At 42.3% G+C, this 12,835-nt stretch overlaps 1 protein-coding gene across 1 annotated transcript in view; it reads left to right on the top strand.

The window, feature by feature from the left end:
* The window catches only part of LOC310857210 (voltage-dependent calcium channel subunit alpha-2/delta-4-like), a gene marked incomplete at its 3' end in the record, with an annotated part of 124,919 nt that overhangs the window by 47,756 nt on the left and 64,328 nt on the right, over positions 1-12,835 (top strand). The window contains exons 24-27 of the mRNA XM_083762820.1: positions 2,770-2,866; positions 7,015-7,107; positions 7,890-8,011; positions 9,762-9,830. Coding sequence (XP_083618946.1) covers positions 2,770-2,866; positions 7,015-7,107; positions 7,890-8,011; positions 9,762-9,830 — 381 coding nt within the window. The remainder of the gene's footprint in view (positions 1-2,769; positions 2,867-7,014; positions 7,108-7,889; positions 8,012-9,761; positions 9,831-12,835) is intronic.

Consider the following 12,835-nt stretch of genomic DNA (forward strand, 5'->3'; position numbering starts at 1 on the left):
AATTCCATACTTTTACTTGTAACGGAGTAATTCTAAATTGCAGTATTGGTACTTTTACTTAAGTAAAACAATTGAGTACTTTTTCCACCACTGGTTATTGTTGCAGAATTTATGACCCCCCCAAATTATTCAACATCTCTCTGACTGTGGCTACAGCACAGACGAACGCTCATCTGTCAAGCTGCTGTCCTCATGGGCTGGGCTTCAGGCCTTGTAGTGAGGAAGGAATATTCCATACTGTTACAGTATGGAATATTCCATACTGTATACTGCTAGATCCACCGGCTGCACCGCACCAGTGTTGTTGCCATTTCCGGGCTTGTTTTTTTTTTTCCCTGTAAAGTCGCTTTATGGGTAGCGTGCAGATTTTTGGGGCTTGTTCCTAAAGTGTAGTCAGCTTATTTTGGGCTTGCTTCCTAATGTTGTTTAAATGGATGTGTAATTGTCCGCATACCGCCCGACCGGAACACATTTAATGAATTGCATTTTTATAGCGCTTTTCCAAGTGCTCAAAGCGCTTTACAATGGTTCATTCATTCATACATTGGGAAGTGAAGCGGCGAACAGTCGACGCCAGCGTCCTCACTTCCCGCATTCAGACACCAATGGTGGCGAGCTCACACCGACCAACTCATTGGAGGCAATGTAGGGTTCAGTGTCTTGCCCAAGGACACTTTGGCATGTGGACAGGAGGAGCCGGGATTCGAACCACCGACTCAGGGATCATTGGACGACCTGCTCGACCTCCTGAGCCACAGCCGCCCAGTATTTTAATGCCAGGGACCCCCGTACCAACGTGTTACATTGCAACGTGTTGTGAGGCTGTAGCTGATGTCTATACAGTAGGTTTAAAGTGTTCATGAAACCTTTACTAACGACTAAAACTATGACTAAAATGTTAGGAAGGGACTAGTGGACAAGAGATCCAGTATAAGTTATTTTACACTTGGCTGCGATGCGTTGTGAGCTTGTAGATCGGCTATTTTCAGCAAGTGTAAAATCCGCCATTATGACGGCATCAAGGCCCGCCAAAATACATTTTAGTCAACTAAATTCCCTGTAGATTTAGTCGACAAAAAATCTTATGATATGACTACACTAAACACTAAAACATGACTAAAATGTGAGTAAAACTAAATGAAAAAATTTCAAGAGACTATCACTAAAACTATAAATAGAATTGTGCTGCCAAAAACAACACTGCCTTTAGTCACTCCTTCTGGGCTTGTTTTTCTGGACCCAGTAGCAATTGTTTCTCTCACACAGCTGTACTTGACTGTAGCAGCTAGTGGTCCAAGCCATGCAAGCAGAACCAAGTGCTAAAACATATATTGATCTATTATTGGGTGGAGAGCCCGACCGGTGGCAGGTTTAATTTAGGAGAGTCGTAGACTATCGATTGCTAATGGTGTTGATCAATATTTTATCAATTGCAATGGTAAGAAGTTCAGCACTTGCGCAGGAAACCAGGTTCCAATACGGGGTAGAAGAGGAGAGGAAAGTTACATACAGTATAGTGCTGCTTTAAAGTTTATATTTGAGAACATTTAACAAATAAATAATAGATGGAAATATGTACATGTATTGTAACTTTTATAATAAAATAACGTGTCATTAAAAACGTGTAACGTTTAATTATGCAAGGGAGAAAAAAAAGTATATATAAAATAAGGAAATCTATGTTATTTAACCCACTTTAGAAATGTTTAAATAGCCTCATTAATCATTCATTCATTGTAGATCAGCTATTTTTGAAAATAAAGTCTTCTACACATCTTTGCCGAAAGTAGTAGATCCAACAGCTCACAACGTGGCACGCTGAGATGCCTTGTGAGCTTGTAGATTTGTTAGTTTTCGACTAACAAAGTATCACAAGTATCACCCCCAGGATAGGGATTGATTGATTTAATATTTTATTGAGGATTTTTAAAGGTACTAGACCGGTGCCCGGCTGTAGAGCGCCGAGTCGGTAACGATGGAAGTTGGAGATCCATGCCCCACCCGGCTATGCAATACCTGTGTCAGAGTACCCGTTCCACCCATCTGTCTGTGTCCATTTTATGCCCATATATATGGAGATTTATGGATCTGTCTCTCTGTGTCCCTTTATTTATTTTAATGGAGTGTCAGGCATGCCCAAATATGGAGTGTTGTGATGTCAGAACAGGCCAGCTCCATATATGGACCATGGGCAGGGTCCCCATGTCCAGAGCCCGGGGCAGAGGCCTTTTGTGGCGTTTCTGGACAACCGTGGGTCCGACCGACTCGACACCGGGCACTGCATTCCCTGCGGGGCTGTGGAAAGCATGTGTCGAATTTGAAGTCTGTTTGGGCGAACGGTTATTGAGTTACGTGGATTACACACGTACAGACAGATGTACAGAGACATGGTGCATTCATAGATAGATAGATAGATAGATAGATAGATAGATAATAATAAAACTTTATTTGTATAGCACCTTTCATGACATGAAATGCATGAAGTGCTTTACAGAGCAATGAAGAAAAAAGAAAAGAAAAGAAAAGCAAGGCATAAACATAAAAAAACAAGCAGTAATGCAATACAGATAGATGTGTTAACTCATTGACTCCCAGAATTGTTCCCTCCCTGCCGAGGTCCTTTCAGCCAAATATCTTAAATTTCGAAGACCATTAACTTCTCAGGCCGAGAACCGAAAGTTAGCAACGGCTATGTAGAGTTAGACAGATTTGTATTCGGAATCAACCTGATCTTATTCCCCTATCCTATACCCTGTTTGTTACCCATAGGTGACGAAGTGCTGCTGCAACAGATCCTGTTTGACGCTGTGGTAACGGCTCCTATGGAAGCCTATTGGAACGCTCTGATGCTCAACGATGGAGACGGGTAAGAAAAAAGAGTCTTCTGAAAGAATATATATTCAAAGATTTGTGCCACATTTTCACGACTTTAAAAAAATAGCAGACCTACAAGCTCGTAGCGCGACACTCGGTGGTGCGCTATGAGCTTGTAGATCTGCTATTTTTCAATAGGTAAAGTATAACATAATGCTTTTAGTTAAAACACCAAAAGGGGTTCCCGTCCATGGGTTAAACTTGTTTTTCTCACGGCGTGGAAGCCAGGAGTTAGATGGAATGCTTGTGTGAGATTGTGTGACCCGGAAGCGCATTGTGAAGGTTTTGCGTGTGTTTCCAGTTCAAAGCTGCTGCTGAGCCAATCAGCGATGAGAAATGTACCCAGAACAGGACACAGGAATGCAGTGTTGTTTTTGACAGCAAATGTTGATTTTAGTTTAGTCATAGTTTAGTTTAAAATGTATTTTGGCGGACCTTGATTGTGTCGTAATGGCAGATTTTACACTTGCTGAAAATAGCCGATCTACAAGCCCGCAGCGCGACGCGTTGTGTGCTTGTAGATCTGATATTTTCCGCATGCAAGCAAGTGTAAAATGACTTGTGTCTTTTTTTTTGTTGTTATCAAATGTTTTTTATTTAAGACAATAAATCACAATAAGACACGTTAACACCATGAATGACTTGTGTCTTACTTATACTGGATCTTTTGTCCACCAGTCCCTTCCTAACATTGTAGTCTAGTTTTTATTTGTTGACGAAATTGTCAATATATTCAGTCTTACTTTTAGTCATCGTAGCTTAGTTTTCGTGTAGTTTCCATTTAGTTAGTTCGTCTGTGAAAAAGGATAGTCGACAAAAAATTTTTGTCATAGTTTTAGTGGCCAAAATCAACACTGCAGAAATGCCATTACATGTGTAATGTCATGCATAGAGCCTATGGGTTTACATGCTGTCAACAGTCCCCAGATGACGTTATAGATGACAGCACAGCCCATACTTACTGCCCAGACAGTACTTAAAAAATAAAACAGCCAGGACATCAGAAGTTAGAAGGTCCCGGGTTCGATTCCCGCCAGGGGAACGCTGTGGGCGATGGGGGCATGTTCTTTCCTCCGCATCATCAGCAGACTACAGTACGAGGGTCATGTTCCCCCCTTGTCCCCTAGGGTATATATAGGTACATCAGTACCCTCACAAAAGAAAACATGCAGTAATCCTGTCTCCCCCTGGTCAGCCGGGGCCTGATGGAGGGGAAAGGATCTGGCTACAATAACGTGTCCCTTCAACCGGGGAAACTCTCCCCTGTCAGGTGATAAGAAGCGGCCTGCTCACTCCATGAGCTCAGTTTTGGGGCTTTCCCCAGGTTGGCAGAAGGACAGTATAGCACCAAGGATTACAGCTTCTAAAGGCATTAATTGGCACCGGGTGACAAAATGGTTACAAAACGTGTGATACCATCTTTTATTTCTCTGAATGGATCATTTTACAAATCATCATTACAATCATTTAAAGGTAGCCTCCCTGTGTGACAAATCTGCCAACTGGAATCGCCAGACCAAGAAAGTAACGAGGACGTCCTTACCTAGCCTGGCATTTATTTATTTATTTATGTATTCGCACCGGCAGAGTCGCGCCTGGCCACTGCGAGGCTATACTCCTTGTTTACATTATACAATATAGCCTTGATGATGATGTGTGATTATATCACTCACAACACAACTGTCACAACAACGACAGTGAGTTGTGAGTTATGCGCAAAATTAGCCAATGTGCGTGCACGCACGCAAGCGCGCACGCACAGAGTTTCTGTTATGACAGGTTGTTTATCTGCTATGACAGGTTGTTTATTGCTACCAGAGATTCTACTGCCCAAGCCTACGGCATGTCAAGCAGGTGAAAGCCCATTTCTGGTGCTGTACAGAACAAAATAACTTTAAAGGAAAACCTGCGGTCGTCTGAAGAAATGTATGGGAAATAGATCATAATAATCATATTAATCATATGAAAAACGCAAACGGTAATACATCCATGTAAAGAAAGACGTTGCCGCATCGATACTGATTTAATATAATGTGGTGTGTGTTTATGGAGCATTTTACCACGGGACTCAGCCTGTCAGAACCAAGGCCTGGAACTATCCTATTTTAGAACGCTCACTTTATAACATAATATGTTATATGCATTCATCTCACAGCTCACCTCACGCTGCTAAGCTAACATTACTGTGTCATTGCTGCTTCGTCCGCACATGGGGGAAGCCATGCTGTTTTTCATTTTGCCTTTCATCCAGGGAGCGTTTTGCTGGACATGACACAGATTCTCTCATTTCCAGAAACGCCGTTTCAAATTCAGCCAGGCATTTATTCTAACACATATTCACATTCGGGGGTCTTGCTCCCTGCAGCGCCGACACAGTTTCCCACCGTCGAGCAGTTTTCCGCTGGAGCAGCGGGAGGTTAAGTGGCTCGTTCAAGAACACCTTGCCGTGAGCAACTGAACGAGGGAAGCGTATTATACAATTAACCTTTAACTGCCCCGATTTCCTGGACAGGGATTCAAACTGGGAACTTTCCAGTCAAAATAGCTCTGCGCGCCGGAGTGTTGTGGTGTGGGGGGGGGGGACCTTTGAGTATTTATTAATAGAGAAGGCACCGAATTTTTCCTCCCATCCACTTGCATTAAGGTCAGATTCTCACCTAATACTTCGGTAGACTCAGATCCGTATGGGCGGGGAAATTGGGATTATTGCATATTTGGCTGCGGTTTGCCTTCACACTGTCATTCGCAGCAATTGGAAACGCAGCAGGGGGGACCTTTATCAATGTGTTCCATTCATAAACTATAGCCTACACAGTGAAATCTATGGTGATAAAATTACACTCATAACGTGCATGTGTCGTGCCGTCTGGGACCCCCCCCCCCCCCTCTCTCTCTCTCTACGCACGCAGCCGCCACACACTGTTCTTTTTGGCATGCAGCACAGCGCTGCATGAGCGCACTGATATAACTCCCCAGTCCCACACAGTGACAGCACTCCATGTTTACGGCACGCACAGACAGACAGACAGACAGACAGAATATTATGTAGGCTATAATACACTGCAGTGTTTTTATGTGTTTTCTTAAGCAATTGATTAATGTACACGTCCTCATTTCGATCAGGGCTTCAGTCTCCTTATTCGACCACCGGTCTATCCACAGTAACGGGACATCTTTGCGCTGCGTAAAATATGCCTTCTCCGTCTCCAACTGTGTTCAGCTCCTCACCCGCCACATTATGTTTGCTTCATTTCCTTTATTTACTGCGGATTGCATTCACACCTGCACCGAATCGTAGTCAAGTGCGATTCGAAGCGAAGCGAAACCCACGTTTTTGGGCGGAGTAAAATGCGGTTATTTGATGCGCATTAGGATTCGAATGAGCCTTCACACCTGCCAAACGAAGCGCACTTTCTGACAATGCGCAGCAGGATTTTGCAGCAAAGCTCTCTGGTATGAATGTGACCTAAGTTGCTCAAAAGCGCATGAGGCTCTGTTCCTACTCCTTCCGGGTAGGAACAGAGTGCATTCATTGCACGCGTTCACGTATGAAACAGCGTTCATGAACGTGCGCAATGATAGTCAACGGACCAGCTCTGGCCCAGCGCTGCAATACCAAATTCGGCCACTATATGTCCATTTCGCCTCAGAGTTTCCTCCGGGTGCCGTCTCTATTAATTTAATATATACTCTAAGGGTGGGACTGCCAGGTTTATTAAAACAATCCCAAAAGAAGCAACTAAACCTATATGCAGATCAGCTATTTGAAAATAGCCGATCTACAAGCTCACAGGCCCATGGACAAATACATTCATTCATTCATTTGCTTGACTACACTTAGCAAGCCCCTCCAAAAAACAAAAGCTTATAATGAGCAGACATGGCAACAGTGCTGGTGGCTCCAGTTGGTGCACACACACCATACAGTAATGCTATATGTGTGTGTGAGCCCAATTCCAACCCTAGCTGACTCCCATCTTATCGCGCATCACCCCCTTGGTGTCCTGTCTCTCTACGCTCTCCTGTTTGAAGAAGAAAGCATAACAATACCGCGGGGGGGAGATAATGCACACAGTATCCGAGATGATCTGTGCTTTGTCACCATTTTCTCATGTTATCTTTGTGTGTGTGCGCCCACAGGGTGGAACCTGGGTTGGAGACCGCCTTCCTTGGCACTCGTTCTGGCCTCATGAGGCTAACCAGATATACTGGTATGGAGTCAAGAGTGGCCAAGTAAGTCTTACATGGAGAGCCATGCATGGTTATTGTCATTTTTTTGCTTCTTTTTGCTAATGTGTTGGTAGAGGTTTTCTTTTTCCACCGGAAAAAAAATATTTTTAGTTACTCCGCTGCGCCCTCTACTGATATTGCCCAGAGAACTGCCTCATAGAGAATATTTTTCCGCCCTTTCTGGCCAAAAAGTACCGTTTATACGTGTGGTGGGGGGCTCAGAGTGCGTCCACTAAGGAAAGTAGGCTTTCTAATGACACAACCCGCCTTTGTTTTGGTGAGTAGCTAAAACGTTCTTTTTATTTACGCCAAAGAGGAGAGGCTGGTCTGATTTCGATTTGAGATTTAAAACTGAAAGTCCCATAGCCTTACTGCGCAGGGCAGAATCGTAGAAGCAGTAGAAGGCTATGGACCAGAGCTAGAGGTACTGTATAGAGTAGAATCAGTAGATGATGATGGCCAAAAAATTGTGTCGCATTCCAGTTAATGGTAGATGCATTACACCAGTACAGGACATGCAGTGGTGAAAGTCATGCCAGGCTACAAATAGATTTGCTCTCCATGACGATCTAAAAATACATTGAAAACAACAAGCCTATTCATTCCCTGGCAAGAGTTTCCTGCTTAGCCCCCAGAAATGCTCCCCTCTCCATCCCTCCCTCCCTCCCTCCCTAAATCCCTCCCAATATCCCTCTCTCCTGTCCAGTTTGAATGTCATCAGGACAAATTCCTGTCAATTTAATGCACCTGGCAACTAAAGCTCAGATTCTGTCTTGATATAACAGGAAGTTCCTGACTCCTGCTGACAAGGACAACCTGTTCACCGTGGATCACTTTCCCCTGTGGTACCGCTTGGCAGTGGAAAACCCTCCTGGCAAATTCTACTATTACTCTGTCAGCGACAAAGGTAATTGAATTACCATAATATTGTCCTTACTCTTACGTCAACACATTGTGATCCTTGACAATCACAGCAACGGTATCTGGCCCTTGTACGTTATGTACTGTATGCTCATATTAATGTAGGTCCTGATTCTGTACAGTTATCCATTGAGGAAGTGCATCCTTTATGCATTGCAACACTCTCTCACTCTCTCTCTCATCTTAAACTGACACTTAATGCTAATAAATGTAAATTTGTGGTTTTGAGATACAAAATCGGTCAAATATCAAGAGCTACAGAATACAAGCAGGCCTACGATATCTTAGTATCTGGCTCGATGACAAATGTACTTTTAATAGTGTTGGGAAATAACGACAACATTTGGCCTATTATACAGAAATAAAACCAGCATTCCGTTGATTTGTAGGAAGTGGATTGCTGAAGCTACTTTCTTTCTTATACACTTAATCCCTTGGACTCCACTTGGCACTCAGCTCTAAGGTTTAATGCTGGTGATAGAGCTGCAATACGCATCACCGTACCCTATAGGACAAGGTTGGCTAGTTTTATCTGGCTGAGAGAAGCAATAATCAGTGGTATCTGTATTATATATAAAGCCATGTTTATAGATAATAGGTGTGATATATGATGGTACTTGTCTCGCAATGTCAGACAATTACCGTCATACATCACATCTATGTTGCATTGGGACCTTGCCCTTGGTAAATGTTGTGCTCGCTCCAGTGGCTGGCTTGTTCTTCAGGTATAGCTTAGTAAGCTTATTATACCCACCTGTCTTGGAATATACTGTACTGCTTTTAGTATTTGTGCTTGGAAGCAGAGGCTTCATTTCAGGATTTAAAAAAGTGTGTCCACTTCAGTCCACTTCAGTATAGCAAACATAACGATCTACAAGCTCACTGGCTCACCCGTTTTCAAAGTGTCTTCATATACAGTCATCATTGGTCCTCCCTACTGTTCCTTATAAGATGGCATAAGGAACCTTTCTGGCATAAGGCTCTTTCTGTCTCAGGGGATAGCTGTCCGAACAGTTCAGAACTAGTGACATCAGTAGGCAAATTAAGATTTCAACCTTTTTTTTTAAATAATTATACTTATTCATGTCATGTTAACTTAAAGTCTTACTAAGTCATATTTGTGTCCGGGTAGCTCAGTTGGTACTAGACCACTCACCTTTCGACCGCAAGGTCATGGGTTCGATCCCGGGCACCGCCAACTCAGCGTATCAGGAGCACGGCTTGAAGTCGTGTGGTAAGTCTACTGGTAGCTGATGGTAGGTGTTGCACTCCACCTCAACAATCCTTCTCCCAGAGGTCTAGCACATTGAAACAGGGATAGACTCCCACACCCTGGCTGATACCGACAATAAGCCTCTCTCACTTACTTACTTACTTACTTACTTATTCTTATTAATGTTTCTATGCTCTTTTGGTAAAAAATAAATACTTGAAATCTTGAAAAGACCAAACCTGCCTCCCAATGATGTCACTAGTAGGCCAATAGACAGAAATGGTGCCGCCTTATCATATCATATGAAGATAGGTTGAAAAATGGGTGTGTGTAATGCTCCTTTTGTGAATGTTTTGTTGCTGACAAGAAAACGTGTTGCAGACAAAACGTGTGACAAGAAAACGTGTGATCCATATGCGTATAGCTGTGTGGATCTAATTGGCAAAAGCAATTTATTTTTTGTCAGATGTGAATTATTATTTGGCAGTTATGTATACTTAACATTGATGTTAATCGTTGGCAGGGGTGAAATATGTGATCGCCACGACTGCTGTGACAGTTTCATCCGGGGACAAGACGGCCATCGCTGGAGGTAAGTGAGATGACGTTGCTCTTGCTGTTGGACAGAAAAGTTGTACTGCATCTCCATATTTCATCCATAAATCAGTGGTTTTCAACCCTTTTCATATCATGGTCCACTGGGGTGCATACTTAGTTTAGACTAGTCATTGGTTAGACATGGGTTAAGGTTAGGTTTAGGTGTGCTGCCCCGTGGGAGGTTAGGTTTAGGGTGAGGGTTTGATATAGGTTGTAGTTGTAGGACTAATGACTGGTCTAACCAATGACTAGTCTTAACCAAAAACTGTCTATACTAAGTACTGCACCCGGTCCACTATTTATTCAGCATTTGAGCAACAGACCAACATTTGATGAGATTTAACCTCTCAGACCAAAAACGAATATGATCGTTATCACAATTCCATGCTGTATCATGTGGTACCATAATTATTACTGATAACAGGCAAACATGATCAAAAATAATTATTCTACATTATCTAATTGTGTAAACTTCTTGTAATTTAAGTAATGAACAATTTAACGCTTGAGAGCGTAAGACCAGTAAGGGTCCATTTGGTTTAATTTTACACTCAAGAGTTTAAAGATCTGTAAGGGTCATTGAATTAAGGTTACCAACTCTCCATCATTTCGCTGGGGACCACCTGGAACCCCCTCAAGGACCACTGGTGGTCCCCGAACCACTGGTTGAGAACCACTGTCATAAACACATGCTATTGGTCATCATTTAACCACTTAAGCCCTCTCGTGTACTTTGTCTGAACTTTGTCATACCATATGCATCACAATCTCATGCATTGTGAGCTTGTAGATTTTTTACGCTATTTTTGCTACTTTGAAAAGATCTTGGAAGATTTGGAAAATGTATGAAATAAATATGGAGTCTGTGGGTTTTGTTAATATTTAACGAATAGTTAAATATTAACAAAAGGCTCTTAAGAGCCTGCTGTGAATAACCCAATTGGATCCATCGGAATACAGCTATGCTCTATTTTCATTTTCCTGAAAAGTAAACAGTTTTATTTGCACGTAGCGCAAAGGTTACAAGAAAGGGTGAAAAGTCTTGTGTTTGATTCTGACCTCTATTTTTATTGATTTGGATCTCTTGCTGGCTGCACTCCATAGTGTCTGATTGATTTTCTTATCTGAGCGATGCTAATTTGGGAATTGGGTGTCGGCAAGCATTATATTCGTACAATTACGCCAGTGTTACAAAGACTAATACAACTGTGGTTTAGATAAATAAAGTTTATTATTTTCAGCATGGGTACCATTTATTCAAATTTCAAACCCTCATTGTCTTTGGACAAACTGATAACATTTCTTGTGCTTAACCCAGAAAAATATGAACAAAATCAAATACATATAGGATAAGACAGAGAGGACACATCTATTAGCAAGCAAATACATATGTGAATAAGTCTCAATTGCTGGGTTGACACAATTGCAATGTTGTGCTTGCACAATGACGCTACAGTTCTGAATTCACTCTAAAGAAAACATGGTACAGTATGTGCTCACTCACCCTGTGTGTAATGTAAGTTTGCAGCAACAAACAATCTCACACTGTTAGGTTGGGAACATGAAGGTTGGGCTATCTTTAATATTCACTATCCGTCATTGATGTAGGAAAATGTCCATGCCCTGACCTCCAGTACAGTGTTCTATAGCAGCTAGAATGAGCCCAAAGCTAAGTTATGGTGGATGGCCTCTAGGTGCCAGTATTGTTGTCTTTTCGTTTCAGTTCACCTTCACAACCCCTAGCTTATACCTTATATGACTCACATCTTTTAAAGTGGTTGTTCACCAAATAAATGATTCAGCATCTCCGCAGGTCTATGACGCACGCACGCACGCACACACGCACGCACACTGATGAAACGCACAGGGTTAGATTTACAAAAAACAAACAAACAAAACAGAAGACAAACAAACTTCTCAATCTTTTAAACCATATACTTATTTGCACAACAAAATAGCAAAAATAGTCAATCTACGTACAAGGTCGCAACTCATGAATGTCACGTGAACTTGTAGATGTGCTATTTTCACAATTTATTTCCGAATATAGTCTTGAGGCGCCTCTGAAAGCCTTGTCCTGCAGGACAGGAGTCTCCAGGAGTTACATTGTGATATTATCATTTATCAAACATAAATATCAAACATATCAAACGTGTATATTCCAAAAACAGAAATGCAGTGATTGACCAGGGATAAAAACATGTCAATCAATTAACAGCAGAGGCATGGATTCCCAAGCCATCCATCCATCCTGCCCATAAGCAAATCCAACCCTGATCATACATGTTCTACTATTTATGGTTTCATTCTAACTGAGCTACTCTGAGAACTAGGAATGTTAATAATAATAATACTAATAATAATTACAGAAAATAAACTTGTAACGCAAGGTGGATATTGGGTAAAAGTTCACACAATTAAACCAGTATAAGATGCCCCTGAGGGCGAGAAGCGACGTTGGATATCAGAACAGGCCAGCTCCATATATGGATATCTAGGGGGTTTGATGAGGTCAGATCGACGGAATGAATTCTGTACTGGTCATATATGGAGCATGTCTTGGGTGTACAGGGTTTGATGAAGTCAGATCAACATAATGGAATGAATTCTTGTATTGGCCATATATGTGTCACAAGGCGTGACTGGCGGACTGACTGACTGACGGGAGATGCAGGTTTAAACTGTAACAAAACATAGAACAGATACACAATGGTATACTGTTGCTTTGTGCTTTACAGACACGCAGAGAACAAAAGAAACACTTTGATCAAAGCTACCTCAACGTGCTCACCATAGCGTTGGATTAAAGACGAGCAGTCAAACAGAGGTGAATATGTGTCAGGCATCAGCTTCGGAGGCGCGAGGAGGCTGTCGGAGACAACACAGCTCTGTGCAGTGGAGCAGGGAATTCCAATCCATCATCTACTGCAGTATACAGTGGTTTTCAACCCGTGGCCCGGGGACCACCAGTGGTCCTTGAGGTGGTTCCGGTGGTTTCAA

The sequence above is a fragment of the Protomyctophum parallelum genome (assembly GCF_964188405.1).
Source record: "Protomyctophum parallelum genome assembly, chromosome: 4".
Classification (NCBI taxonomy): domain Eukaryota; kingdom Metazoa; phylum Chordata; class Actinopteri; order Myctophiformes; family Myctophidae; genus Protomyctophum; species Protomyctophum parallelum.